This window comes from Mytilus trossulus, unplaced genomic scaffold (assembly GCF_036588685.1).
Source record: "Mytilus trossulus isolate FHL-02 unplaced genomic scaffold, PNRI_Mtr1.1.1.hap1 h1tg000122l__unscaffolded, whole genome shotgun sequence".
NCBI classification, from domain to species: Eukaryota; Metazoa; Mollusca; class Bivalvia; order Mytilida; family Mytilidae; genus Mytilus; species Mytilus trossulus.
Window position 1 is genome coordinate 764,903 of NW_026963298.1, and position 27,397 is coordinate 792,299.

General features: G+C 32.1%; 1 protein-coding gene across 1 annotated transcript; it reads left to right on the forward strand.

Annotated features, from left to right (window-relative positions):
• The first annotated feature begins 14,439 nt into the window (after window positions 1-14,439).
• On the forward strand, window positions 14,440-27,087 carry LOC134700115 (uncharacterized). Its single transcript, XM_063561488.1, has 8 exons — window positions 14,440-15,201; window positions 21,595-21,788; window positions 22,280-22,405; window positions 23,363-23,488; window positions 24,261-24,437; window positions 24,655-25,227; window positions 25,450-25,560; window positions 26,109-27,087. The coding sequence occupies exons 1-8, from the start codon at window positions 14,499-14,501 to the stop codon at window positions 26,400-26,402; spliced, it is 2,304 nt and encodes a 767-aa protein (XP_063417558.1). The 5' UTR covers window positions 14,440-14,498; the 3' UTR covers window positions 26,403-27,087.
• The last annotated feature ends 310 nt before the right edge of the window (window positions 27,088-27,397 follow it).

Below are 27,397 nucleotides of genomic sequence, written 5' to 3' on the forward strand. Positions count from 1 at the left end.
CTTTTAAAGTCACTTATTTGGATTAGCAAATCCTACATTAGTAATCAATAGTCTTTATGTCAATTGAATGAAAGTGGTGATCAATTTAAAATTTTCATGTCTATTACTAAAAATTAAATTGGATAATATATTAACTGAGATGAGCAAATTCTCTCATTTTGTAAAATCTCAGTAGCCTGATAACTGAAATATAACTTTAATAATAGTACATTTTATTTGTTTGAATATGCATTTATAAATTCTGGTATTTTTTTATAAACTTAGAAATGACAATGGATATATAAATACTATTTGTGAAATAAATCCATGTTTTATTTTGATAAAATTTATGCTTAAATCACAATAAAAAAAATAATTCTGAATTGAAACAATGTCATTCTCTGTTTAAAATGTAAAAACACCAACACTGTTCATTTGCGTGGGTGGTGTATAAAAGTATAAACAAAAAATGACTAAGCTTAAGGATAGTCAGACTGGGTATGATAATATAGGGGGTGCACCCCTTACTACCAAAGTAGAAATGAATAGTTTTAATTTATTGCATACACTAAACCAAGGGGGAATTAAGGGGGGGTGGGGTGTAATTATTATGTAACAGTTAGCTTGGAAAAAATCAAGTCTAATATAACTAATATTAAAACAATCTTTCTCCGAGCATTGTTTCCATTTAGCTAACTGTATTGATTCGTTGATTGATTCATAGGTCAACAGTTTTCGTCGTCGGTTATCCAAATAAATGACGAATTATAAATGTTTTGATTCACTTCAACAAATTCAATAAGAAGAAATGGGTACCGGTGATAAAGAGTTACAATTTACAACGTATTTACCTCAAAATGTATGCAAAATCCACCTTTCCATTGTAATTTCCATTTGCCGACTTCTGTGACAAGGTGCTCAACAGCTGATAATAATGACTGTGACGTGACAAGCTAAACATTGACGTTGATGAATCTTAGTTTTTGTCGATTTTCTTACTTAAAACTGTAAGTGTTCAAGGGAACAATGGTCATGTATGAAGATATTGTTAATGTCGCAATGCCGTTGTCGAAAAACAACAAGTTGATAAATCTTTGACCTCGGTGAAGCCAAAAAATCACCACTCTATAGCAAATTCTCCCAACGTCCGATTTAGCCAATCAAAATTCGTTTAGTTTCGAAAATGACGTAATATATGAGATTTCGATGCAATCACCAAAAATTGTAAAAAATTATTTGAAACCGCATTAACCTACCCGCGTAGAAGACATTTGAGGCACTTAACAGTCTGGTTGATTGGTTCTTATATTTGCAATATAATGACATAGTTCGAATTATCCAGTAATCGAACAGACGGGGGTAACTTGCTCATCATTATTAAACTTCATAAGCAAATTAGTGAGGGGACACTCAGCTCTGGATCAGCACCCATATGTATCTTTGATCAAAATACCCAACAAATTATAATTTATGTACCGTATAGGAAGTTTGGTATCCCTATGGTACATAATATATAAGCTATAAAGGATACAATGTAAACTGTCTGTGCATAATCCAACAAATTTCCGAAAAATATTCTTACTAACAATTTGTCCAGTTCTTTATGGATTATGTATGCTAGGTCCCGCATTGCACCAATAGGTATGATAAAGTGTCTTTCTATTTTGACATCACTTTAAGTCATGGATCCGTGTTTTTTTCATTAATATAATAATGTATAGAAATTAATCAGTCTCTTTATCAGTCCATTGTGTTATTTGATCAACATTTTCGTCATCATCTTCGTCTTTTTTTCCATGTTATGGTCGTCATCATGTTAGTATTTGACATTGAAAGTCGTTCATGTTATTGAAAATATTAAATACACATTGTTTTTGTTTATGCCTGGTATATTGGGCCTCCGCCTCTAGATGTGTCAGTTCTTCATGAACATGTTTCGGAACATTTTACTGTGAAAAAAGCAGAACAAAAACTTGCAGACGACAATTTACATATATTGGCATTTATCAGAAATTTAATAGAAAATAAGCTGACAATATGCTGTATTCCCTTGTTCTTAATTAACGCCATATTGTACAGAACCGATCATTTATAAAATGTTAAGTGAGGGTTGAGGGCATATAAATACGTTTAACCCCGCCACGTGCTTTATGGTTTGTTTTCATTGTTGACGGCCTTACGATTTCTTAAAAATGTTTACATCCACTTCATTTAAACGTAGGTGGATAGGGGTCTCGATGTCAATCAAACCAAATCTCCTTTTATACTGAACTGTGAAATAACAATATCAATGTCACCATTGAGAAAACTTCCGCAGCTGGAGTCGGGCTTTAGCTGATCCCTAAACAATAATCAATCTATGTATATTCATTAAGCTTAAATGCAATCATGCACCATGCAATATTAACTAATGACAAATTCGTATAAAATTCTGATGTCGGGTACCAGTTTGACTTTACGCTAAGTGTGAGTCTATGTTGTTTTACTTCCTTTAATGTAATATGTTGATTCCTGTTTTATTTCATATTATGTTAAAATAGTGTTTTTGTCAATCCAGGCTGGTAACACTGCACTTCACATTGCTGTAGATCACGGATACACAGAAATCGTCAAGTTGCTGATTGATGGTGGCATTGATCTCAATATGTATAAAATGGTCAGTGGATTATAACTTAAACTTACAATCATATTGAATTATCGGCAATAACAAAACATTCATTTACTGCATCATACATGGTGTCAAACTAGACGCTATTAGCCTTCTAGTGTGTGTGTGGATGCTCTTTAGTAAAGTAAGGTTGCAAAATTAGTGAAAAATGACAAATTAGAATCTTACATAACAAACATTTTAGAATGCAGAATATTTGAAAAGTTTGTTGACTTAAAACAAATCTTAAGGTTGTAATCACACTTTATCGAGAAAACACAAGGTTATGTTGTCACAATTCTAGTGATAGAGCTTACAATTAATGACAATTTAAATGTGATGAGATTATATCAAAAACATAAAACATAAACAATATCAACTGACATGTACTGAAAACTTAAACCAAATAAAAATTATATGAGCGCACACTGATATAAGTACTCGAAACTACTGAAATTGCACTGTTTTTGTAATCTAACACAAAATATGATATGTTTTACATAGAATAACAGAAACACGATTGCATAGAGTGAGCAACAAAAATACAGGAACACCTTTTAGTATTAATGTTGTCGAAACTATTAAACACAATTCAAAGGATACATTTTATTTTACAAATAGTCAGAGCATTGCTCGCTAGGTAAAATAAATGAATCTTGTACCTGATGTTCCATAAAGATTTTGCAAATGAGGTATTTAATCTGAATGGCAAAATGAGTGAAAATCAAGCCCTTTCAAAGATTTCCCCCTTTACAGTGAAATAATCCCTACCTGAGTACAGTAACCATGAGCTCCCAACAACTTTCCTGTTGGCTCATCCATATCACTCTTGACTCTGTCAATAATCAAACAACATACATAAAATAACACACAAACACTACACATTAGGTATAAACAGCATACACATGTATGAAATGTCTTTTTTCCAATTGAAATGTATACCCTTGATAGGGTTAGGCTTGATTGACTTCAATAAAGTTATAATTGAAAATATGGCTACGACGTAGGTTGAATTATACTATTGTTTTGAAAACTTTAAAGACAAGGGAAATTTAGAAATAGACATACTGACAACTGTTAATGTTTCTTCATCAAACAAAAAGATGTGCACATCTGTTATTAGATCAGTTTAAATCATTACCGGTCAACAAAGTCTAGAACAATAATAAAAGAAGTAGAAATATTCGCTGTATCATTTACAAAAATGATACATTACAAAATATGACAAGACCTGCAATGTCTATATAACATGTTTGAAACTGTTTTGATAACAAATTTAAAAGTCATATTTCCAAAAAAAAAATTATGAGTTTACCCCTCTGATGTATGAATTCATTAACAGATTTTTAGGACTGACTACTATCATCTGCTTTGTTTTATTTAACTCCTGAGTACAGCTTTTGTTTACTATAAAAATACCTTTATAACTATAAAATAATTGTATTCACAGATAAATTGATATGCATAACTCCTAAGTCATGTAAATACAGCATTGACAGGTGAAATGATCTTTTTTATGACCAATGGTGTCGGGCATTTGTCTCTGTTTTTTCCATGTTGTCAATCCGGAAACTCATTTGCTTAATATTTTCCGATGAATCTGTGAATATTTGAATTTGGTAAGACAAAACCTAAAACATAACGACACGAACGAAATGTAGGTTTGCACTGTTTCTCTTCCGCAACTGTATTTGCATGTTTGTAACAAACAGCCAAATACATATATAAAAAAAGTATATATGAAATGCACAAAATTCAATATGACTATTATTAAGAATGAACCAGACGGACAATTTTACAAATTTCCAGTCGAATGAATACTTTTACTCTTTACCTATATTTCCCACCATTGTGTTATTTTACTATGATAATTGTGTATTATTTTCTTGAGCGTTTTGTTAATATTCAATTATGTGCTTCTGTATTAATCTTTTGTATAGTGATTAAGATTTTAACACAATGTTGGCTGCTAACATCTTTTACCTACTATGTCTGTTTGGGTTTTTATTTCACCCATCTGTTTGTCTTTTTCAGTTCTAGCCATGGCGTTGTCAGTTTATTTTCTATTTATGAGTTTGACTTTCCATCTGGTATCTTTTTATCTCTTTTTTATCCTAATGTCAAGAATATGACTGACTGACCTTTATAAAGTGAATGGTGTCCAGAAGAAGATCGATAAATATCAATCACAATAAACTGTCAGTGTGTATACCTTTGTGTAGAATTTGATAAGAGTTCCTCAATATCAAAGGAGTTGACAGAGTAACCAGTGGAAAAAAGAAACAGAAAACCCAAGATGTAAACCCTGTATGTGTTTGCATATCGTTGTCAATATAATGAAAGTTAATGTGACTGTCATACAAGTGAGAGGTTTAGCTATCTATAAAACCAGGTTTCAGAGGGCTCGGGAATCTTCTTACTCCTTGATATACATGCACACATGGCCTGTATGTGCATATGTCGTTTGCACGTGTTTGGGACATTTTTGTCACACATATCAAAAACATATATTAAACGCGTATCATTTGCAAAATGCACGTGTGCATAACGTGTGTGGAATTTGTTTACAGTCACGCATTTTCCACCCAAGTGTGTAACGCATTTACATGTTGCATAATTCAGGTTGATTTTCGTTTTAAATTCTTCGTATTTGTCCTATAATCTCGTGGATAAAATTGAAATTCTTTATATTTGTGATCTTGTCGTTGTAAGATGTCGACTTAATCATATAGTCCTGTCATTTGCATTCAGCATCAGACTTCTCTTTACTTCCAACAGGAGCTGTAACGAAAACACAAGGAAATGGTGTATGTAATTAAATACATCAATGCAAGAGGCAATCGTGGTTGTTAATTTACAACCCGAGATTATAGTTTATACTAAGTTGTAGTGTGAACGGATACGATCTATTCATACAAATATTTGTATATTGTCATTACTTTAAAAAATGCAGGTTATGCAGGCTTTTTAAAAACACCTGATATCATATCTGTTTTTGTACGATAAGTGTTGTTCAGTGTTCAGTGTTCATTCTGTACAAAATAAAGACAATATTAGTTTACTTGTGTTTGAAAGTCATAAATCAGTTAGGAGAACACAAATCCGGCTAAAACACCAAAACCTATACGAGAACACATAGGCACAACAGGGGAAAAAAACCGTCATCAAACTATAAAAAACGAACTGCTAAATAACAACTCCCATATTCCTGACTTGGTAATGTGCATTTTTAGAAACACTGGTGGGTTGAACCTAGTTGTATATCAATGACATAAATGATTGTTTGTTCTCGCCATGGAAGGAGGAATCCTTTAATACATTTTACCCATTTGTCTTTGGACATTTATTTGGAATATTTTAGGCGATCGTTTTGGAAAAAGAACAACTATAAAATAAACAAATAAGAAAAAAAACCAAACAAAAACAATCAATCAACTCATATTTTGTTTCAAATAGCAGTGTGTGTGTATTCTTTTTCTAAATTAAATAATCAATAAAATTCAAAACTGGTCCTAGAGTATGACAGGAAGACAAACAAGCACAGAATATTTTAAATCTATACGCACATCCCTACACTATCGATTTTCTGACAATCTGTATACATAAATTCAAACAATTGCATTATTTCAATAATATACTGCTATTATGTGTTTTTTTTATTTTTTCATATCTTTACTTTTTATATAGACTACATCATATTCAAATAGGAGACTAAGGGTGTAGGGGGTGTGATTTCTCATTCAATGACATAAATGATTTTATTTGTCGCCAAGGAAGGAGGACTAACTTAATACATTGTACCAGTTTGTCTTTGGACATTTTATTTGGAATAATGTAGGCGATCGTTATGGAAAAGGAACAACTTCAAAATATCAATCTTTAGTAAACATTCTTGTTTAAACAATCTGCTACATTAAACGTGAGTGACGTCTTTACATTAATAGCATATATCTAGTTCTAAGTTTCTTGATATTATGATTTTTATCTTCCGGAGCACCTAATACCACCCAAAGTTTTTAACTGAGTTCATGTTGCTTAGCCTTTAGTTATCTATTTTTTGTCTTCTGTACTATTATGTGTCTGTAAGTTTTTTTTTATTTTTTGCAATGGCGTTGTCAGTTCAATTTCAATCGATGAGTTTGACTAACCCCCGGGTATATTTCTCCCTCTTTTACATTGCATTAGAAACTATCATTAATTTAGTATAAACGTAACATCCCTTTTCATAAAAATGTAAGGAGTGACTACAAGACCAATAACAACAATATAAAATGAGATGCATGCATGATCTGTGATGTTCTACATTTCTTTGAATGTTCATCATGATTAAAGTTGTAAGACAACATTGTTAGAAAATCTCTTTTGCTTTAAGATTTGTTTGTTCTCATTATTGTTGTCATATTCATAACTGTCAGTCTTTAATAAAGAGTTTTCTTTTCTTAGAATGGAAAGACTGCATTACATAATGCTGCTAGAAAGGATCAAACTGACGTAGTGCAGATATTAATTGAAAATGGATGTGACATCTATTTGCCGGACACTGTAAGTATTACAGCAGATGAATTAAAGTCTCTTGTCCTTATGTTATATTTATCTATATATTTCACAGAAGCTCAGTTAGCATGTCTTAGTTCTACGTGGAATTACCGTCATGCTCTATCGGGTGATAAGTGATATAGTTATATATTAAAATATGATAATAAAAACAGGAAATCATTACTGTATGATGTATAATGTATAATTAAAAGCTATCAGTACCTAAACAGCTACCTCTGAAAGTGTGATCGCATGAGTACTTATCTATTTATATAATACATGATAGCCTCCGACCCCACACAATATGAAAGATGTGTTATGCTTGCCAATGAGACAACTCTCCAGAAGAGACCAAAATGAGACAGAAATTATCATGTTGTGGTTCACCTTCTTTGCCGCAAGTTTATTGCTTTCCATGTTGTTACACATCAGTTGTTCAAATGTGTTTTGTTAAAATATATTTGTTTACTGTTTTTTTTGTCTTTTTGGAAAATGTTGTTTTTGCTTTATTAAGACAGTTCTACATCGAAAATTGTTACTTGCACACGTATAAATATTGCTATTTTTATCAGCCGCAGTCAGAGTTTAAACGTTGTTTTCATTTTTGACTTGTTAATATTTATTTTGTTTGGGTTTGTAATATATTTCCCCTACGGTTTATTGGCTAAGTTATTTACCAGTAAAAAGTAAAATAAAAAAAATACTGAATTCTAAGTAAAATTCAAAGCATAAAGGCCCTAATCAAATGGCAAAATCAAATGATAAAACAAATTAAACGAATGGATAACATCTGTCATATTCCTGAATTGGTACTGGAATTTTCCAATGTAGATGATGGTGGATTGAACCTGGTTGTATAGCGCTAAACCTCTCACTTGTAGGCTAATACATAGGTTATGTTCGTTAAAATGTAACAACAGACACGGGTATTGCAAACGAGTTGTGAAATATGCACACCGGAAGATGATGTAAAAAGAACATTACCATCCGAAAAGGTAAAATTAACGAAAGGGAATGAAAGTTTGTCGCTCTTGTCGTAAATTTGTGTGTGGAGTTTCCAGTTTAAATCGAAATATTTAAATCTCTAAATCTAAGAAAGGACGGACGTCAGACACGCAAATCCATGAATGTGTTTGTAGATAGATTTTTTTGTGTCATTTTAAATTGTTTCTTTTAAAATTGTTACACGATGATGACTGCAGTACCCATATTTTGACGATTTTATTTATTGTGTCTGTTTAGTTAACGCATCATTGTAAATATAACGGAATTTGATGAGACTGCCATTAAAGTGAGAGGGAAAACGCTACAAAATCAGGTTTAATCCACAATTTTCTACATTTGAAAATGCCTGTACTACCAAGTCAGGAATACGACAGTTCTTGTCCATTCGTTTTTTATGCACTTTGTTATTTGATTTTGCCGTGTGATTATGGACTTCCAGAATTGATTTTCCTCTGAGTTCAGTATATTTGTGATTTTACTGTTTACTACCGTTTAAAATTGGTTCAGAGTACGTTCCTTTCTGTAAATTTCGGCAGTATATTGGAAAAAAATTATGATTATGAAACGAAAAAATAATCATCAAGATAACGGTAAATGTTGTTGAATTTATCAATTAAATGCCATGTAGAGCGGTCCTTACTAAGTTTGGTCAGTTCATTGATATGATTTGGAGTTTAGTGTGGCGTCTATCTCACTGAATCATTATTCGTTATTGTTCAGCAGTAAGCCTAAACATGCTAAAGCCCCCTCGGGTGCGGAATGATCAAGATCATAGTGTCCTTTTCTGTGAGTGGGTTGTTGTTACTTAAAATACATTTCCCATTTCCATTTTTTTGCAATAATGATGTGTTTCAATGGAAGCAAGTCAAATACATAATTTTCTGGAGACATATCACATAGTTAAACAAATAAAATGTGTGGGAAATGAAATGGCATGTACGTGGGGATTAAAATTCGTTCATCGTTCGCACATAATCATATAGAAGAGATACAAATTAAATATAAAAATCTAAAAAAAACTAACAAAGTGTCAACGATTTTGATATCGATGTTTAACCATATTTTAAATATAGATTATATGGGGTTCGTGTAGATTATTTATCAATGTTGTGTCATGTGTACTATTGTTTGTCTGTTTGCCTCTTTCATTTGTAGCCATGGCACTGTCAGTTTATTTTCGATTTATGAGTTTAATTGTCCCTCTGGTATCTTTCGTCCTTTTTATATAAGTAATATAGCACATGCGGTAAAATGTAAAAAAAAAACCCAATTGAATTTATATTTAAATGGAATATACCTTTTCATTTGTTCAAGGAGTACAGTAATGTTAACTAAAATTATAGGGTCACCGACACAAGTATATCGTGTTATGGGGTAATGATCAAACTCTAATGACCATTTCTGCTCTATCTTGCTTCTCCAACAGCGTCTTTAAAATAAAATGGGCATTGCAAAGATCCCTTTTAAAATTATAAGATCATATACATCACAAGATTGGAGAACGGTAGTCATATTTCTGACTTTGATTACACTTACAGTCAGGAATTATACTTTGAAGCAAAAATGAAACAATGCTTTGACTACGCATTGGTTTTAACAGATAAAATGATGTTTTTTTGCCGTTACCTAATAACTTTTTTGCTAGATCGATTCCAACTTGGTTAATCTACTCATATTCTTGTTCTATTAAATTGTCCATGCAAAATAAACGAACATGGCTAAATCAAATTACGAACATCAACATTTTTAAATGGGTATAGAAATAAAACAATATCAGAAACTTTATTTCATATAATCGAAAAGTCTTTAGACTTGGCTATTCGTTTAACTAAGTGATACGGAATAATACTTGAAAGCATTAAAATGACAAATGTTGACAAATTTCATGATAAAATAAAACATCAGAAATGTGACAACATTTTAGTATAGTTATACACTGCTCTTATATTTAATGGATACATGTAGCATCAATTTCAGACCTTGCATTTATTTTTCTCTGTCAAAATGCCTTATGGACAACCAAAGAGTGTGGGACAAGAAATATATTAATTTTAAAAAGTTGTTACGTATGTAAATCATATTACTTAAATACCAAAATGCACTACCACTTATTGTTTTTATTTAAGGATGGAGATATTCCGCTACATATAGCTGCCACATTTAAATGCCATCAGGTTGTTACATATTTGTTAAAGAAAGACTGTGATGCAAACATAATAAATACTAAAGTAAGTTCCACTGAATCGTTCGATTATGTGTACGTGAAGGGAGATATTGTGATGCCAGTTGGTAATTGATGTGAGTGTGTTTTCCTGATGTATCGTATTAATGTTATTCACGGTTGTAAGAATGAATGTTTATTATAAAACAAAATTAATGAAGTTTGCCTTTAAATTGAAATGCAAAAGCAGTACAATGTTTCGCGTAAAAACGGACTTCCATTTACATGCAGTGTGAAATTGATATTAGGATATATTCAGTCGTAAACAGCTGGTAAGTAGTTGTTTGGCCATCACACCAAATCGCTGTTTTTGTGACGTCTGTCTATTGTTGTACCGGTTCTTTAGTTAAGTGATTGGACTTTCATATACGGTATGGGCTTTGCGCATTGTTGAAGGCCGTACGATGACCTATTGTTGTCAATGGATATTTGATTTTGTGATTTTTAAAAGTTTGCATCAACTCCTACACACAATTGTTAATTCGTTTGACATTTGCATTCGATTTTTCGAAACCACGCAATCCACAAAAAAATGGTAACCAAACGAAAAAAAATTAATCCACGGTATATAACAAAATTAAGCTAGTATACATGGTATATGAGCTAAAAGTTTTTAAACCAAAGCCATATTTGAAAATGTATGAAGTTACTAGTCTGATGTAATAATTGTGAAGGCAACAGAAGTATACCGCTGTTCATCAATCGATAGAGAAAAAAACAAATCCGGGTTACAAACCAAAACTGAGGGGAACGTATCAAATATAAAAGAACTACGACACAACAGAGACACACCACCGAAATGTAACACACACAGAAACGAACTAAAATGTAACAATGGCCATTTTCTTGACTTGGTAGAGGACATTTTATGAAAAGATGGTAGGCTTAACCTGGTTTTGTGGCATGTCAAACCTCCTGCTTTAATGGCAGTGTTAATTTTAACAATAAAATGACAACATTTCACGACAGGGCTACAATGAATAAATGCGAGAAAATATAGGACAGAATAACAAACGAATAATAGCTATCAAAAGGGAACAGTTTATTTGGCTTTTTTTTTAATTTTTGGATTCCAGCGTCACTGATGAGTCTTTTGTAGACGAAACGCGCGTCTGACGTATATGTAAATTTTAGTCCTCGTATCTATGATGAGTTTATTTTAAAAATATTTGTATACGCCAGACGCGCGCTACGTCCACACAAAATATGCTCAGATGAAAAAAAGTTTAAAAGCCGTAACAACTACAAAGTTGGAGATTGCCGAGGACCAAATGTTCCAAAAAGTTGTGAGGCCAGGGTTATCCGCCTGGGACAAAAACATCATTATTATCATAGTTTTGCAAACAGTAAATTAAAAAAAAATTACTATATAAAAGATACATGATTAAACTAATGTGGTGACTAGCTATAGAATTAAAACGAATACAGTACAAAATCACAGCCGTGTTAGCCATAATCATTGCAACGCCCAAAGTGACATCACATTTAAATTTCTAAAACGTGTTCCGAATTTTAGGAAAGAATTTGGATGAAAATCAAGATTATATTTGTATGACTTATCTTACTTAAATCAATGACAGTGAATATTATAATACTAATTAATATTTGATTGTAGTAGTAATTCGATAATTAATTGTATTATCTAGCTTTGTCGGTGTTTCTTCTGATCAAACTGCAAACCAAATATATCGTGTAAATTTCGTTGATCCAAAATTAAATCTACCAAATGATTTGTTATTCTCAACACAACACACGAATACAACAAACAAAAATACGATTTACAACTACAAACGTTAAGACATTTGACAAAATTCGATGACAACAACAAAAACAACATCAAAACTCAACAAATTTATTTGGGATGGAAAAGTACCGTGCCCATTATTAAAGCAATACGAATTCATACTCAGCAAAACAGTTGCACTCGTGAATAGTAACGTTCTGTAATAAAAAGATCATACTCTTATTGAACTGACTGTTAATATCTGATTATTGCATAACTTCAAAACACAGTTATTAAAGGACCTTCAAGATAATAAAATCGTAGGAGTTACATGTTAATTATATGTTTATTCGCTAGAAGTAGGCATTTTACTCTTGTATTTGCGACTCAAAGTGGCTAAATTCATCCTCTGTTTCTAAGAAGTATTTAGTACATACTTAATGTTGCTAGTTTTATTGAGTTTTTTTTTTGGTATATCTATCTTGAGTTTTTATGATTTTATTAAATATTTGTATTCTATTAATGTAATTTGAAAACTGATATTTTCATATCAATTTTCAATCATAACCACATATACCCCTGGTTCTCCGATAAAGCGCCCACTTTATGACGTCCCACCGTAAGAAAGCAAACCTAACAACTTCCAGTTATATACCCGTAGCTCGTTATCCTTATATCTGAGAATTTTAGATTTCTTTATTGTATATATTTTTAGTTTTTATAAAGTTTAGTACATATTGCACAACGATCGTGATCGTACCGGCCGTCCATAATGTGTTCTTGGAAAAGCTAAAATTTCCATTGATGGATGAAAGACCAAGCTGGACAAAATATTTAGTGCACTATAGAGTGTTATATGAGTTAAATTTCATCATAATAAAATTGAGAATGGAAATGGGGAATGTGTCAAAGAGACAACAACCCGACCAAATAAAAAAAACAACAGCAGAAGTCACCAACAGGTCTTCAATGTAGCGAGAAATTCCCGCACCCGGAGGCGTCCTTCAGCTGGCCCCTCAACAAATATATACTAGTTCAGTGATAATGAACGCCATACTTATTTCCAAATTGTACACAAGAAACTAAAATTAAAATAATACAAGACTAACAAAGGCCAGAGGATCCTGACTTGGGACAGGCGCAAAAATGCGGCGGGGTTAAACATGTTTGTGAGATCTCAACCCTCCCCCTTTACCCCTAACCAATGTAGAAAAGTAAACGCATAACAATACGCACATTAAAATTCAGTTCAAGAGAAGTCCGAGTCTGATGTCAGAAGATGTAACCAAAAGAAAATAAACAAAATGACAATAATACATAAATAACAACAGACTACTAGCAGTTAACTGACATGCCAGGTCCAGACTTCAATTAAACTGACTGAAAGATTATGATTTCGTCATATGAACATCAGGCACAATCCTTCGCGTTAGGGGTTTAGTATCATACCATCATAACATATATGAGGAGAACATAACCCGTGTCATGCCAACAACTATTTTTAGAATAAATGTGTTTAGTTCCGATGCAAAAACCTTATCAGTGACTCAATATTAACGCCAAAATATGCAATAAGGTTACCATAAATAATTTTGTTTATAACAATGGTCATTTATTCCAAGTTACATCAGTCTGAAAAACGAAGCAAAGTTAAACACTGTAGAGATTTGTTTAGCGTGTAATCTCCGTGGAATGGCCAATTGTTAATAAATATCAATTTTGAAAATAAATTTCACATTCAACAGATCGATATGGATGTCAACATTACATTTTAGTAAAACTCCGATCTTTAGATATACATGTAGGACTCGGAGGTGCGATGGGGACGCGGAAGTGCGATGGTCACGCTGAAGTGCGATGGTTCACGCCGAAGTGCGATGGTTTATATAGATATAGAACTCGGAGATGCGATGGGACGCTGAAGTGCGATGGTCCACGCTGAAGTGCGATAGTTCATTCGCTGAAGTACGATGGTCCACGCTGAAGTGCGATGGTTCATTCGCTGAAGTGCGATGGTCATGTTGGAACATTATATGTTATTATAATAAAAATCATGATAAATAAAATTTAGTAAGCAAAAATGCATAAATGCATTAATAAAAACAATAATTAATATTTTCGTAAATAATTGTAAATGCTAAAATAAAGCTATTCCTAAAATAATGCAAAAGTTCGCGTTAATGTAATTTATATATTCGCGCGTTTTAAAACAAGTTACCATGACGTTAAATATTATGACGTTTTGAAATACAACGTTTCGTAAACAAAACGGTATGGAATTGCAGGAAGGAAAAGAAGATTTTGTTGACGAAGGCTTTGTTATAACAAACGAATGGAAAAAAAGGTTACAAACGATCCAAGTCCGGAACAGTTTTGGGCAGTGCAGGATGAAGTTTTTTTCAATATGCAAGGCAAAATATACCAACAAATCATGGGGAGCAAAAAGAATAAAGGATGTACTAGGTCTTCAGATGGGAGAAACTAGTATAAGAAAATATGTGTCCAATTTTTTATACGACAAAGACTTGGACAGTATATTTTACAGGAGCACGACTGTTACTGAATTCCACAGAAAAGTCTTGTCAAAAGGTGAACTTTTGGAAGAAATTCAAAAAAATCACAAAACTGATCATAGAAAAAGTGATACGGTATACGAAACTTTGAGGAAGTCTTTTTTCCCAGTAGTTCGGGAAAATATTCGTTTACTGTTTAAGCTGAACATTAAATGCCAACAGTACCTATCGGCAGTTGATTTACCTAAAACTCAAAGAACAAGAAGGCCAATTCCAGCAACCTATCCTAATAGTAGATGGCAAATGGACCTCAAGAAGATGCCTCCGTCACATGGTTACAATTACATATGCAATATTGTAGATTGCTACAGCAGATTTGCATTCGGTGGGTCCATTAAGCACAAAACAGCAAAAGAAGTTGCTTCAGTGATATTGAAATTTATATACATTTTTGGACCACCTAGGATTTTACAAACTGACAATGGAAAGGAGTTTAATAATGAAGACTTAACAAAAGTTATGGCAGAATTTAAAACAAGAAAAATTAACGGAAGGCCTTACCATCCCCAATCACAAGGTAATGTTTTACATATATTATTAATTTTTAAGAGGCATCCATAATGTTTGCTCAATAAATAGTGATAGATGAGTATTTTTAGAATAAAAAGATTAATTTAAGTTATTTTAAATAGATAAATTACAGATGGGTGCACTCCTAACCTGTACAGCAGGTTAACTTGATAACCAGTCATTTGGACTGGTCAAAGTTAACCTGTGACCGAATATAGGACTGCTCTGACCAGTCCTAGGACAAAAATCTAGTTAACTTGAAAAGCGGACTTGGTCCTAGGACTGTTTTTATGTCTGCCAAAAAGTTAACTTGGAAACAGGTCCGCTATTGATATAAGTTAACTTCGAACCCGTCCTGTCATAAGTTAACATAAGTTAACTTCGGAACCAGTCCTGTCATAAAGTTAACATAAGTTAACTTGGAGACCGGTCCTGCCACAAAGTTAACTTCTGCTTGGACAAATCCGATCAAAACCAGACCTGTTCCCAAGTTAACTTTTGACTGGTCTGCTCTACACTAAGTTAACTTGTAACTAGGACCGCTCTTCGTTGATTTAAAAAGAAAATTTAATATCTTTTTTTCGTAGTATAAACATCGAAAATAAAGTAATTTGAAAATTAATACTTCCGTTTTATGAACAGGATTAAATACAATTATTTGAAAATAAGTACGCACAGAACGTAACACAAATTTATCTGTAATCTGACAATCTATCCATTATAAATATCTCGGTTACAATGATAACAGGCACTGAATATATATATATTCCGAGATCAAAATCAATCATATTATGTATATTTTTGAAAAGAAGTATATTTGATGTTAGGTGTATACGTTCTTGTTAGTTATACATCCTTGAACTATGCAGCCACAATCAGCAATAGTTTAGTTCATTTAAATAATGACTACAAATTTTTGCTCGCCTAAATTAAGTGTGCCAGCATGTCCTCTTTTTACTCAAAATACTGATACGTAACAAAATTTCAGTAGTTTTGATGCCTCCAGTTGACCTGTACACCAAAATTATTTGACCGCATCCACCAAAACTGACCATATATGCACTTTAATTTGTTATATATATACCCGCATAGTAAATCAGCCATATGTTTTTATGTCAGGATTCGATGTATAATACAATCATGACAATGGACAGCAAAATTGCAATATAATAACAAAAAAGTTTTGTTCGCATAAATTAAGGATACCAGCATGTCCTCATTTTATTCAAAATATTGATACGTAACAAAATTTCAGTAGTTTTGATACCTCCAGCTGACGTGTACAACAAAATTGCTTGACCGCATTACCAAAACTGACCATATGTGAACTTTAAATTGTAAATCTATATACCAGCATAGTAAATCAGCCTTATTTTTAATGTCAGGATTCAATATATAATACAATCATGACAATGGACAGCAATATTGCAATATAATAACAACAAATTTTTGTTCGCCCTCTAAAGGGTGCCAGCATGTCCTCTTTTTTACTTAAAATACTGATACGTAACAAAATTTCAGTAGTTTTGATGCCTCCAGTTGACTTGTACAAACAAACAAAATTATTTGACCGCATCCACCAAAACTGACCATATATGCACTTTAATTTGTAAATATATATACCCGCATAGTAAATCAGCCATATTTTTATGTCAGGATTCAATGTATAATACAATCATGACAATGGACAGCAATATTGCAATATAATAACAACAAATTTTTGTTCGCATAAATTTAGGATACCAGCATGTCCTCATTTTATTCAAAATATTGATACGTAACAAAATTTCAGTAGTTTTGATACCTCCAGTTGACTTGTACAACAAAATTATTTGACCGCATCCACCAAAACTGACCATATGTGCACTTTAATTTGTAAATCTATATACCCGCATAGTTAATCAGCCATATTTTGTATGCCAGAATCAATGTATAATACGATCATGACAATGAACAGCAATATTGCAATATAATAACAACGAATTTTTGTTCACATCAATTTAGGATACCAGCATGTCCTCATTTTATTCAAAATATTGATACGTAACAAAATTTCAGTAGTTTTGATTCCTCCAGCTGACTTGTACAACAAAATTAGTTGACCGCATCCACCAAAACTGACCATATGTGCACTTTAATTTGTAAATCTATATACCCGCATAGTAAATCAGTCATATTTTTTATGTCAGGATTCAATGTATAATACAATCATGACAATGGACAGCAATATTGCAATATAATAACAACAAATTTTTGTTCGCATAAATTTAGGATACCAGCATGTCCTAATTTTATTCAAAATATTGATACGTAACAAAATTTCAGTAGTTTTGATGCCTCCAGTTGACTTGTACAATAAAATAAGTTGACCGCATCCACCAAAACTGACCATATGTGCACTTTAATTTGTAAATCTATTTACCATGTATACACGCATAGTAAATCAGCCATATTTTTTATGTCAGGATTCAATGTGTAATACAATCATGACAATGGACAGCAATATTGCAATATAATAACAACAAATTTTTGTTCGCATAAATTTAGGATACCAGCATGTCCTCATTTTATTCAAAATATTGATACGTAACAAAATTTCAGTAGTTTTGATACCTCCAGTTGACTTGTACAACAAAATTATTTGACCGCATTACTAAAACTGACCAAATGTGCACTTTAATTTGAAAATCTATATACCCAGACAGTAAATCAGTCATTTTTTTATGTCAGGATTTAATGTATAATACAATCATGACAATTGACAACAATATTGCAATATAATAACAATAAATTTTTGTTCGCCTAAATTTAGGATACCAGCATGTCCTCTTTTTACTTAAAATACTGATCATGCTGATACGTAACAAAATTTCAGTAGTTTTGATGCCTCCAGTTGACTTGTACAACAAAATTATTTGACCGCATCCACCAAAACTGACCATATATGCACTTTAATCTGTAAATTTATATACCAGCATAGTAAATCAGCCATATTTTTTATGTCAGGATTCAATGTATAATACAATCATGACAATGGACAGCAATATTGCAATATAATAACAAAAAAATTTTGTTCGCATAAATTTAGGATACCAGCATGTCCTCATTTTATTCAAAATATTGATACGTAACAAAATTTCAGTAGTTTTGATACCTCCAGTTGACTTGTACAACAAAATTATTTGACCGCATTACCAAAACTGCACCATATGTGCACTTTAATTTGTAAATCTATATACCCGCATAGTAAATCAGTCATATTATTTATGTCAGGATTCAATGTATAATACAATCATGACAATGGACAGCAATATTGCAATATAATAACAACAAATTTTTGTTCGCATAAATTTAGGATACCAGCATGTCCTAATTTTATTCAAAATATTGATACGTAACAAAATTTCAGTAGTTTTGATGCCTCCAGTTGACTTGTACAACAAAATAAGTTGACCGCATCCACCAAAACTGACCATATGTGCACTTTAATTTGTAAATCTATATACCCGCATAGTAAATCAGTCATATTTTTTATGTCAGGATTCAATGTATAATACAATCATGACAATGGACAGCAATATTGCAATATAATAACAACAATTTTTTGTTCGCATAAATTTAGGATACCAGCGTGTCCTCCTTTTATTCAAAATATTGATACGTAACAAAATTTCAGTAGTTTTAATACCTCATGCTGACTTGGAAAACAAAACTATTTGACCAAAACTGATCATATGTGCACTTTTATTTGCAAATCTATATACCCGCATACCATTGTACCGAGCGCCTTAACGTTTTCTCCTGGTGCTCCTGTTCACATTTTAGTAGGACCGTAAATGTACACTTAATCAATAATATTGGAAAACTATTAATGCCAAAAATATTCTGAATAAATTGAGAATGTCAGAATTTCATCTCTTTATTCATAATAACAGTTACATCATATATAGGAGTTCATGATGGTGTACGTGTAAAACAAAACTATTATGCCACATCATCAAAGTACCAACGAATACGTACCAACACTGACATGTCTGAATTCATTTGTACTATTTACAATGATTTAATAAAAAAAGTATACAAGTTCTCTTCTTGGAATCTATTATGTCGGTTGATTGATTTTGTTTATAGTTAAACGTCAAGTGGCAACTATTTCATTAAAATGCGCAGTGAGTATAATTTTGGGACGTCCCATATAAATATCGGCAATGACAAATCTGACGAATTTGACGAGATTGTTGATAGTTTTACCACACCGTATGCTTACGGACACTGTACAATTTCTGTTAGAATATTCTGCGGGAAATAGAATAGTAAATCCAATGCAAACAAGTTGAATATCAATGAAATATCCATGCAAGTATAAGTAAAGTAAAATTTAGGAAGGGACAGGTAAACAACGGGGAACGAAGTAACGTAGACAATGTTGCCGATATCCCGTGATATAAGAATATTGTTCCGATGCGTTGGATAACCTTTCTATCCACCTTCTAATAAAAAAAACTCTGTGTGATCGTATAGCCATTTTTTATTTATATAAGAATACATGTATATCAAATAAAAGAGAGCATTTGTATAATATTTAGTAGAGTCTAGCGAGTAAATAATAAAGGCAGTGTCTGCGCGTACCCGCATGCGGGTACGAATAGTCAAATTGCCGTTCTAGGCTGCGCGTACCCACATCCGGTTTTCTAATAAAATGCCATCGGATCGGGTATAAACGCGAAATATCTACGTAAATTATCGATAATATGGGGATATCGTGTAGAACGAGTGAAGAGTATGAAAAATAATATTTTCAAGTTGTATTTATTAAATAATGATGCATAATAAACATTACAAAATTAATGCACAATGATGGAAAATTAAACTGTACAGTCCCTGTTAAAGAAAAACATGATAGAAATTAATACTATAATTTTAATGCAAATTTAAAGATTTTTTTTATAAATTAAAAATATACCCATATGATGATATTTTAAAATAATCTTTTAGTAAAATGTAAAACAGAAACTAAAATTTTAAAATAAATAAAACTACTAAAATTGAAGCTTGAGTTTATAAAAATTAAAATTTAAAGAAGCAAGTAATATAATCTGAGACTGTTATAGTAGTCTCAGATATAATCAAGGATTTGTATCTAACTATACAAATCCTTGATATAATGAATAATGAAACGTGAACGTAGGCTGGCAACATTTGAAATGTGCAGCCTGCCGGGTTGAAATCTGTGCAAATCTTAATTAGTTACATGAATCTTTTGTTATTGGTTTACATTGATATTATTACTTGCTTTTTTTAATTTTCAGAAACTCAAGCTTTAACCTTGATTTTAGTAGTTTTCTTTTACTTTTTTTCTTTTCAGGGACTGTACAGTATCATTTTCTATCATTGTGCATTTAATTTTGCAATGTTTATTATGTATCTTTATTTTTAAATTAATAAATACAATTTGAAAATATTATTTTTTCATATTCTTCACTCGTTCTACCCGAAATCCCCATATTATCGATAATTTTCGTACATATTTCACGTTTATTTCCCGATTCGATGGCATTTTATTAGAAAACCGGATGTGGGTACGCACAGCCTAGAACGGCAATTTGACTATTCGTACCCGCATGCGGGTACGCGCAGACACTGCCAATAATAAATGATATCTGTGGACAAACAATGCGAATGTTGTTTACATATTTTAATGAAAGCTCAAGTCTGATAAGAAAACTCTTATAACGATTATCTGCCATAAGCAGACCTGTCCTCAGGTCTGGTCAATAGCAGACTTGTCCACAGGTCTGGTCAAAAGCAGACCTGTCCTCAGGTCTGGTCAGGAGCAGACCTGTCCACAGGTCTGGTCTGAGGCAGACCTGTCCTCAGGACTGGTCAAAAGCAGACTTGTCCACAGGTCTGGTCTGGGGCAGACCTGTCCTCAGGACTGGTCAAAAGCAGACTTGTCCACAGGTCTGGTCTGGAGCAGACTTGTCGATAGGTCTGCAGCAGTCCTAAAAAAGCAGACCGTAGGTCTGGTCCACCGACGACGAAGTTAACTTGCTTGACTGCTTAAAAATTCTCAAGTTAACTTAGAAAGCAGTCAACAAGTTAACTCTAAGTTAACCTTTGTCAAGGTTAGGACCGCACCCATCTGTAGTTTAAGATAGTTTGATATATAAACTCAAAATAATATTTATATATGACTTGATATTAAATACATTCATTTACCAATAACCTTATTGTTTTTTTATATTAAAAAAGTTATTTATGTTTATAAATAAACATAGGACAAAACAAAATTACACGAATTTATAAATTAAAATAGATTTCAAATAAGATAATGTTTTTGATGCGATTTTCAATTATTACTAACACATTTTAAAAAATATAAGTATGCATTTATTTAAAGGTCGAGTTGAAAGGTTTAACAGAACAGTTGTCGCCTACTTCAGAACAGCTTTTGTTGATAGTCGGGACTGGCCAAGTATGCTAGACGAGTTTTACTATAAGTACAATAGCAGAGTAAATAAATCTACCAAACCTTTGACACCATACCAGAGATTTTATAAAAGACCAAATTTCTGTGTTGCGTTAGAAGATCAGGTAAAATATTAATATTATATATTTCTATAGATTATTTCAGGTTTTAAGCATGTTTATATGAATTTTATACCACGTTTGCTATATATGTTTTGCACATTTTAGACACCATCAAATATAAAATAACTTTATGGAGAAAAAGAGTGGTTTCTACATGTACAGTGACCGATATTTCATACAAGTTAATAACAATATTAGTTTTGAAAAGTATAGTTTTCACGTTTAATACGTTTACGTACATGTATTATTTATTGGTATAAAAACGTTCAGTAGCAAGTATTTTAGACATATTTATAAGTGTACTAATAAGGAATAAAATATAACACCCAAAAGGCTTAAGCATTTTAATGTTTTAAAATTTGAACAATTTACACTATGGGTTCGCTAAAGTTGTATAAATTAAATAAAAAAGTCCAGTTGCAAATATTTCATACATGTTTAAAACCGAATTACTTTTTCTTTTAATAGTTATCCTTTTAATCTTTCAATATTAGGTACCAATATGCAATTTGACATCAGAAGAAAAAGCATTTTTGGATAGTGCACACCTGGATGTAGAAGATAATGTTGATACGGAAGAATTAACAGTAGAAAATACAGTAGTCAATGAAAATAGTCAGGTATTATTGTATTATTGATTTATTTGGTAAACAACTGCAATCACAGCTCTTAAAACGTAAATTATTTTGTTTCTCTTATAACAATGTTTCATACCTGGTGTTATAATAAAAACTAACATTAATATGTTTTTACAATATAATTAAAACGCATTATGTTTAGTTATAAAAATACTTTTTATAGGTAATCCGTATTTCAATATAAATAAACAAAATGAAAATAACTTTAAGAAGTGAAAAAAAGGACTTTTAAAAGCGAAATGTTGTTTTAAGGGGGAAATTAGGATGATGTGGAATCGTTTTTAATAAGTATATACAGTGGAGTCCCCGGTGTCCGCGCGGCCCGTGATATCGCGCATTAGCTGATTTCGTCATATCAACACAGTAACACATACACAATCGTTCTTGTTAGTGTTTAAGCTTTCCGAAGGGATAAAAAAGAATAAAATTGATAAGTTCAAGAATTAATTAATAACTGCAATCCTGCGATTTACCATATTTTGCCAATTTCCATTAAAAAAATTACATCATCAGATTATTTTTGTTTTATTTAAGTCAAATTAATATCAGATTGAAATATTTTTTGCTCTGCATCCTTGGAAGTGTTTTTGGTACAAACTGAGCTATATTTCGTAGTATAAAATCTTTCCTTTATTTCAAATAAGCTATTTTTGGAAGGCATGCGCGAAATCACCGGACATTGGAGGAACTCTCAGAACAGGGGTTTTCCTAATTTTGGACACACATTACACAAAATCTAAAGGATGAAACCATACAAACAGATAATTTTATGAAATAAAAGTATGTTATGAATGTGTTCACACAAAATTATCCAATTATTGGTTTTATCAGTTGAATGAAGTGAAGTCATAAGTCTTAGGTGCGCGGATACACCGGACTGCACCGTACACGAATTTAATTCGAATATAAAGTTCATGTTTTTATTTGTATGTTTTTCAGCAAAGACAGCTCGATCTTCAGAAAGTAGCTGAACAGCATGAATTAAATGGTGAAGTCAACAAAAAAACATCACATGATACAGTAAACGAGGAACATAGTTTTAGTGTTGACAGTTTAAAACAAACGGTATGTTTTTTAATAACTGTTTCAAATATTTTTCTTTTATAAAAAAAAAAAGAAAATGTGTTACATGTATGATTTCCTATGAGACTCTCCACAAGTGACCAAACAATTTTAAACAGTTTTTAATGATAGGTCACCGTACGTCCTTAAACAATGAGCAAAGCCCATACCGTATAGTTAGCTTTAAAAGACCTCTCAAAAACAAATGTAAAACTTTTTAAACGAGAAAACTAACTGCCTGAAAGAGGGGCAAAAGATCCGAAAGGAGCAGTTAAACTCATAAATCAAAAATAAACTGATAACGCCATGGCTGAAAAAAATCCAAATAATAGTACACATACAACAGAAATCCTAGCAAAAAATGGGAGTGATCTCAGGTGCTCCGGAAGAGTTAGCAGATACTGCTCCACATATGGCACCCGTCGTGTTGAGAAATTCATGTACATACAGAATGTGCCGGGGTTACACATGTCAGCGAGATCCTAACCATACCTTTAACATCGGACAGTCTCGGTGTAACAGTACAACTGCTTTTAAAGAGAAATACATGTATATAACTCTTGTACTGAGGATTGCTTTTTACAAAATGGTGCAAACAAGCTAATTATCTTATACTTTTATACTGTTTGTTCACTACTTTTATTTAAAAAGAAAAAAAATGAAATATTTCTTCAAAAAGAATATTTATGCAAAAATAGCCATTTTAGTCAAGAAGTAATTATATATGAATACAGCGTTTAGAATTATTACTATTTATACAAATGATTTACTACAGGAACACGTTAAGGACAGAAGCACTACACTTCAATCTGCGCATACAGATGGGGTATCCATTGTACCAGTACCAGAGTGTGCACATATGAACGAGTTATCTATTGCGCCCTCACAAGAGAGACAATTGTCAAATCAGGAGTATATGGAAAATCTGTGGAGACAGAAACTAGAAAAGATTGTAAGATTTTTTTTAACATTTTATATATTCTTTTGGTTTTAGTTTATCTATTTAAAGTGCCTTATTAATTACTCAATCTAATTTAGATTTAAAACGTTAATTAGTATTGTTTAATTTAACATATGTTGCAACTTCTTAAAACAATTTATTTTCTTATTTTAATATCTAATAACATATATTTTGTTTACTGAGTATGTGTATACCTATTTTTATGTAGGCCCCGGTAGAAAAAAGAAGTAACATTTACAATGAAGCACCTTTGACTGACACTACAAACTCACAGATGGCTCGCAACACTGATATGATGCATGGAACACCTTTGACTGACACTTCAAACTTACAGATGGTTCGCAACACTGATATGATGCATGGAACACCTTTGGCTGACACTACAAACTCACAGATGGTTCGCAACACTAATATGATGCATGGAACACCTTTGGCTGACATTAGAAATCCACAGATGGTTCGCAACACTGATATGATACATGTAACACCTTTGGCTGACACTAAAAACTCACAGATGGTTCGCAACACTGATATGATGCATGGAACACCTTTGGCTGACACTAGAAACTCACAGATGGTTCGCAACACTGATATGATGCACGGAACACCTTTGGCTGACATTACAAACTCACAGATGGTTCGCAACACTGATATGATGCATGGAACACCTTTGGCTGACATTACAAACTCACAGATGGCTCGCAACACTAATATGATGCATGGAACACCTTTGGCTGACATTACAAACTCACAGATGGTTCGCAACACTGATATGATGCAGGTACTTGATTACTTATTTTTGACTTGCACATTTTTGTTACATTATCTTGATGGGAATAAATTCTTAAAATTTGAAATAAATAAATGTGAATTTATTTATAGACATTGTTTTTAATTTCCAGCTTTTTTTTTTAATTTAACATTAAACTTGGAAGAATACTAAACAATAAAATTTATATTGCAATAATATATGAATTAGTTATTAATTTTTATTCTTTTTCAGACTGAAGTAAGCCCGTATTACCGGGAAATATATGCTAAAAGATTGTTAGCCAATGCAATGCAGACCAATTCAAACAAACGGAGATATTCTGGTTCCAATATTTACACTGAGGTAATTTTATAAAATAAAGTATTATTTTAAGTCTGTTAAATAAGGCAAACACTTAAGATAAGTTTCACATAGTGTACTATACATACAGTGTAGCTATTGAGTTGAAGCATACATAATACTGTACACACAAAAATGCAAACATTACATAAATTATAAATGAACAGATTAGAATGAATTATGTATAAAGATATAGGAAGATGTGGTGTAAGTGCCAATGAGACAACTCTAAATCTAAATAATAATTTATAAAAGTAAAACATTATAGGTCAATGTCCGGCCTTTAAAACGGAGCCTTGGATCACACCGAATATGGATAGACTTGAGCCATTTTTTTGTTTAATATGTTCATTTTTTTTTTTTTTTTATTTGGAATATATCATAATAAATTAAATACAAATGTACATTTTTAATAGCAATTGATAAGTACAAAATAGATTAAACATGTTGTTAAAATGTCAGGCAAAACATTATTTGTTTTAAGTTATACATTGCAAGTTATTTTAAAAATGAACTGAAACTAATACATGTACCGTTACTATTTTTAACAGAACAGAGAAGCATGGGATAGGGATTTGTATCCTGTTGAGTTGTTTCCTAGGAAGCCACAAGTGATGGAAATGCAAACATTTAATCCAAATATTAATGACACAATAGATTTTAGACCAAATTCAGAACTTAGCGCAGGAACAAATGTATTTCTGTCAGGGTATTGGAAGAAGGGGATAATAATGGACATTCAGATGGATGATTCTAAAGGGAGAGTGTACACAGTGAAAGACCTTGAGAACAATAAAATCCACTGTTTATCGAAATACTTAATTCGTCCTAATTTGCTGTATTAAATATTCATTCATTGCATATTGCATGAATTTATGCACTTAAATTGAAATTGTTTTATTTTTTCTACCTACTTATAGTCAGTTTGCTAAAATCTTTCTTTTATTGAAGAAGTTTAAATATATAAGAAGATGTGGTATGAGTGCGAATGACATAACTGTCAATCCAAGCTGCAATGTGTAAAGTAAACCATTTCAAGTTAAAATACGGCCTTCAACACAGATAATAGGTTCACTCAGAACAGCAATAACTCGTGTTAAACAATTCAAACGGAAAAACCTACAGTTTTGTATTTATATAAAACATATTTAGCTTTCTAATCATTGTTACAGGCATACCATTGCACTTCAGCGTATTTGTTTTAAATAATTTATCTTTAAAATGTAACTGTCGCACTTTAGCGTGGACCATCGCACTTCAGCGTAACCACCATCGCACTTCAGCGTAGCTATTAACAAGTTAACGTCACAAAGTTACCATCGCACTTCGGCGTGCTAACCATCGCACTTCAGCGTGGACCATCGCACTTCAGCGTAACGACCATCGCACTTAAGCGTATCTATCAACAAGTTAACGTCACAATGTGACCATCGCACTTCGGCGTGTTAACCATCGCACTTCAGCGTGGACCATCACACTTCAGCGTGACCATCGCGGTTCGGAGTACCATCGCACCTCCGAGTCCAACATACATATTATGGTTCATAAATGACTAAATCGTCGAAATGTAACCTCCGTGGAATGTAATCTCCTTTGACATTTTGGTATAGAGTGCTTTCTATCACGTCCGCACTTTTATCGAGTATGGCATGCCAAATAAACATATTAGATAGTTATAATGAATGGTGGATATATCTCTTACAGATCAATGATATATTGTAAGTCAGACGACATAAGAAGACAACATGTAACATTTTTTTATAAATCAATTGTTTGAGTGTAACAGAGTTGCTTCCTTCTAAAATCTAAAATCGCTGTAATGCATGTTAATAATTTAGAC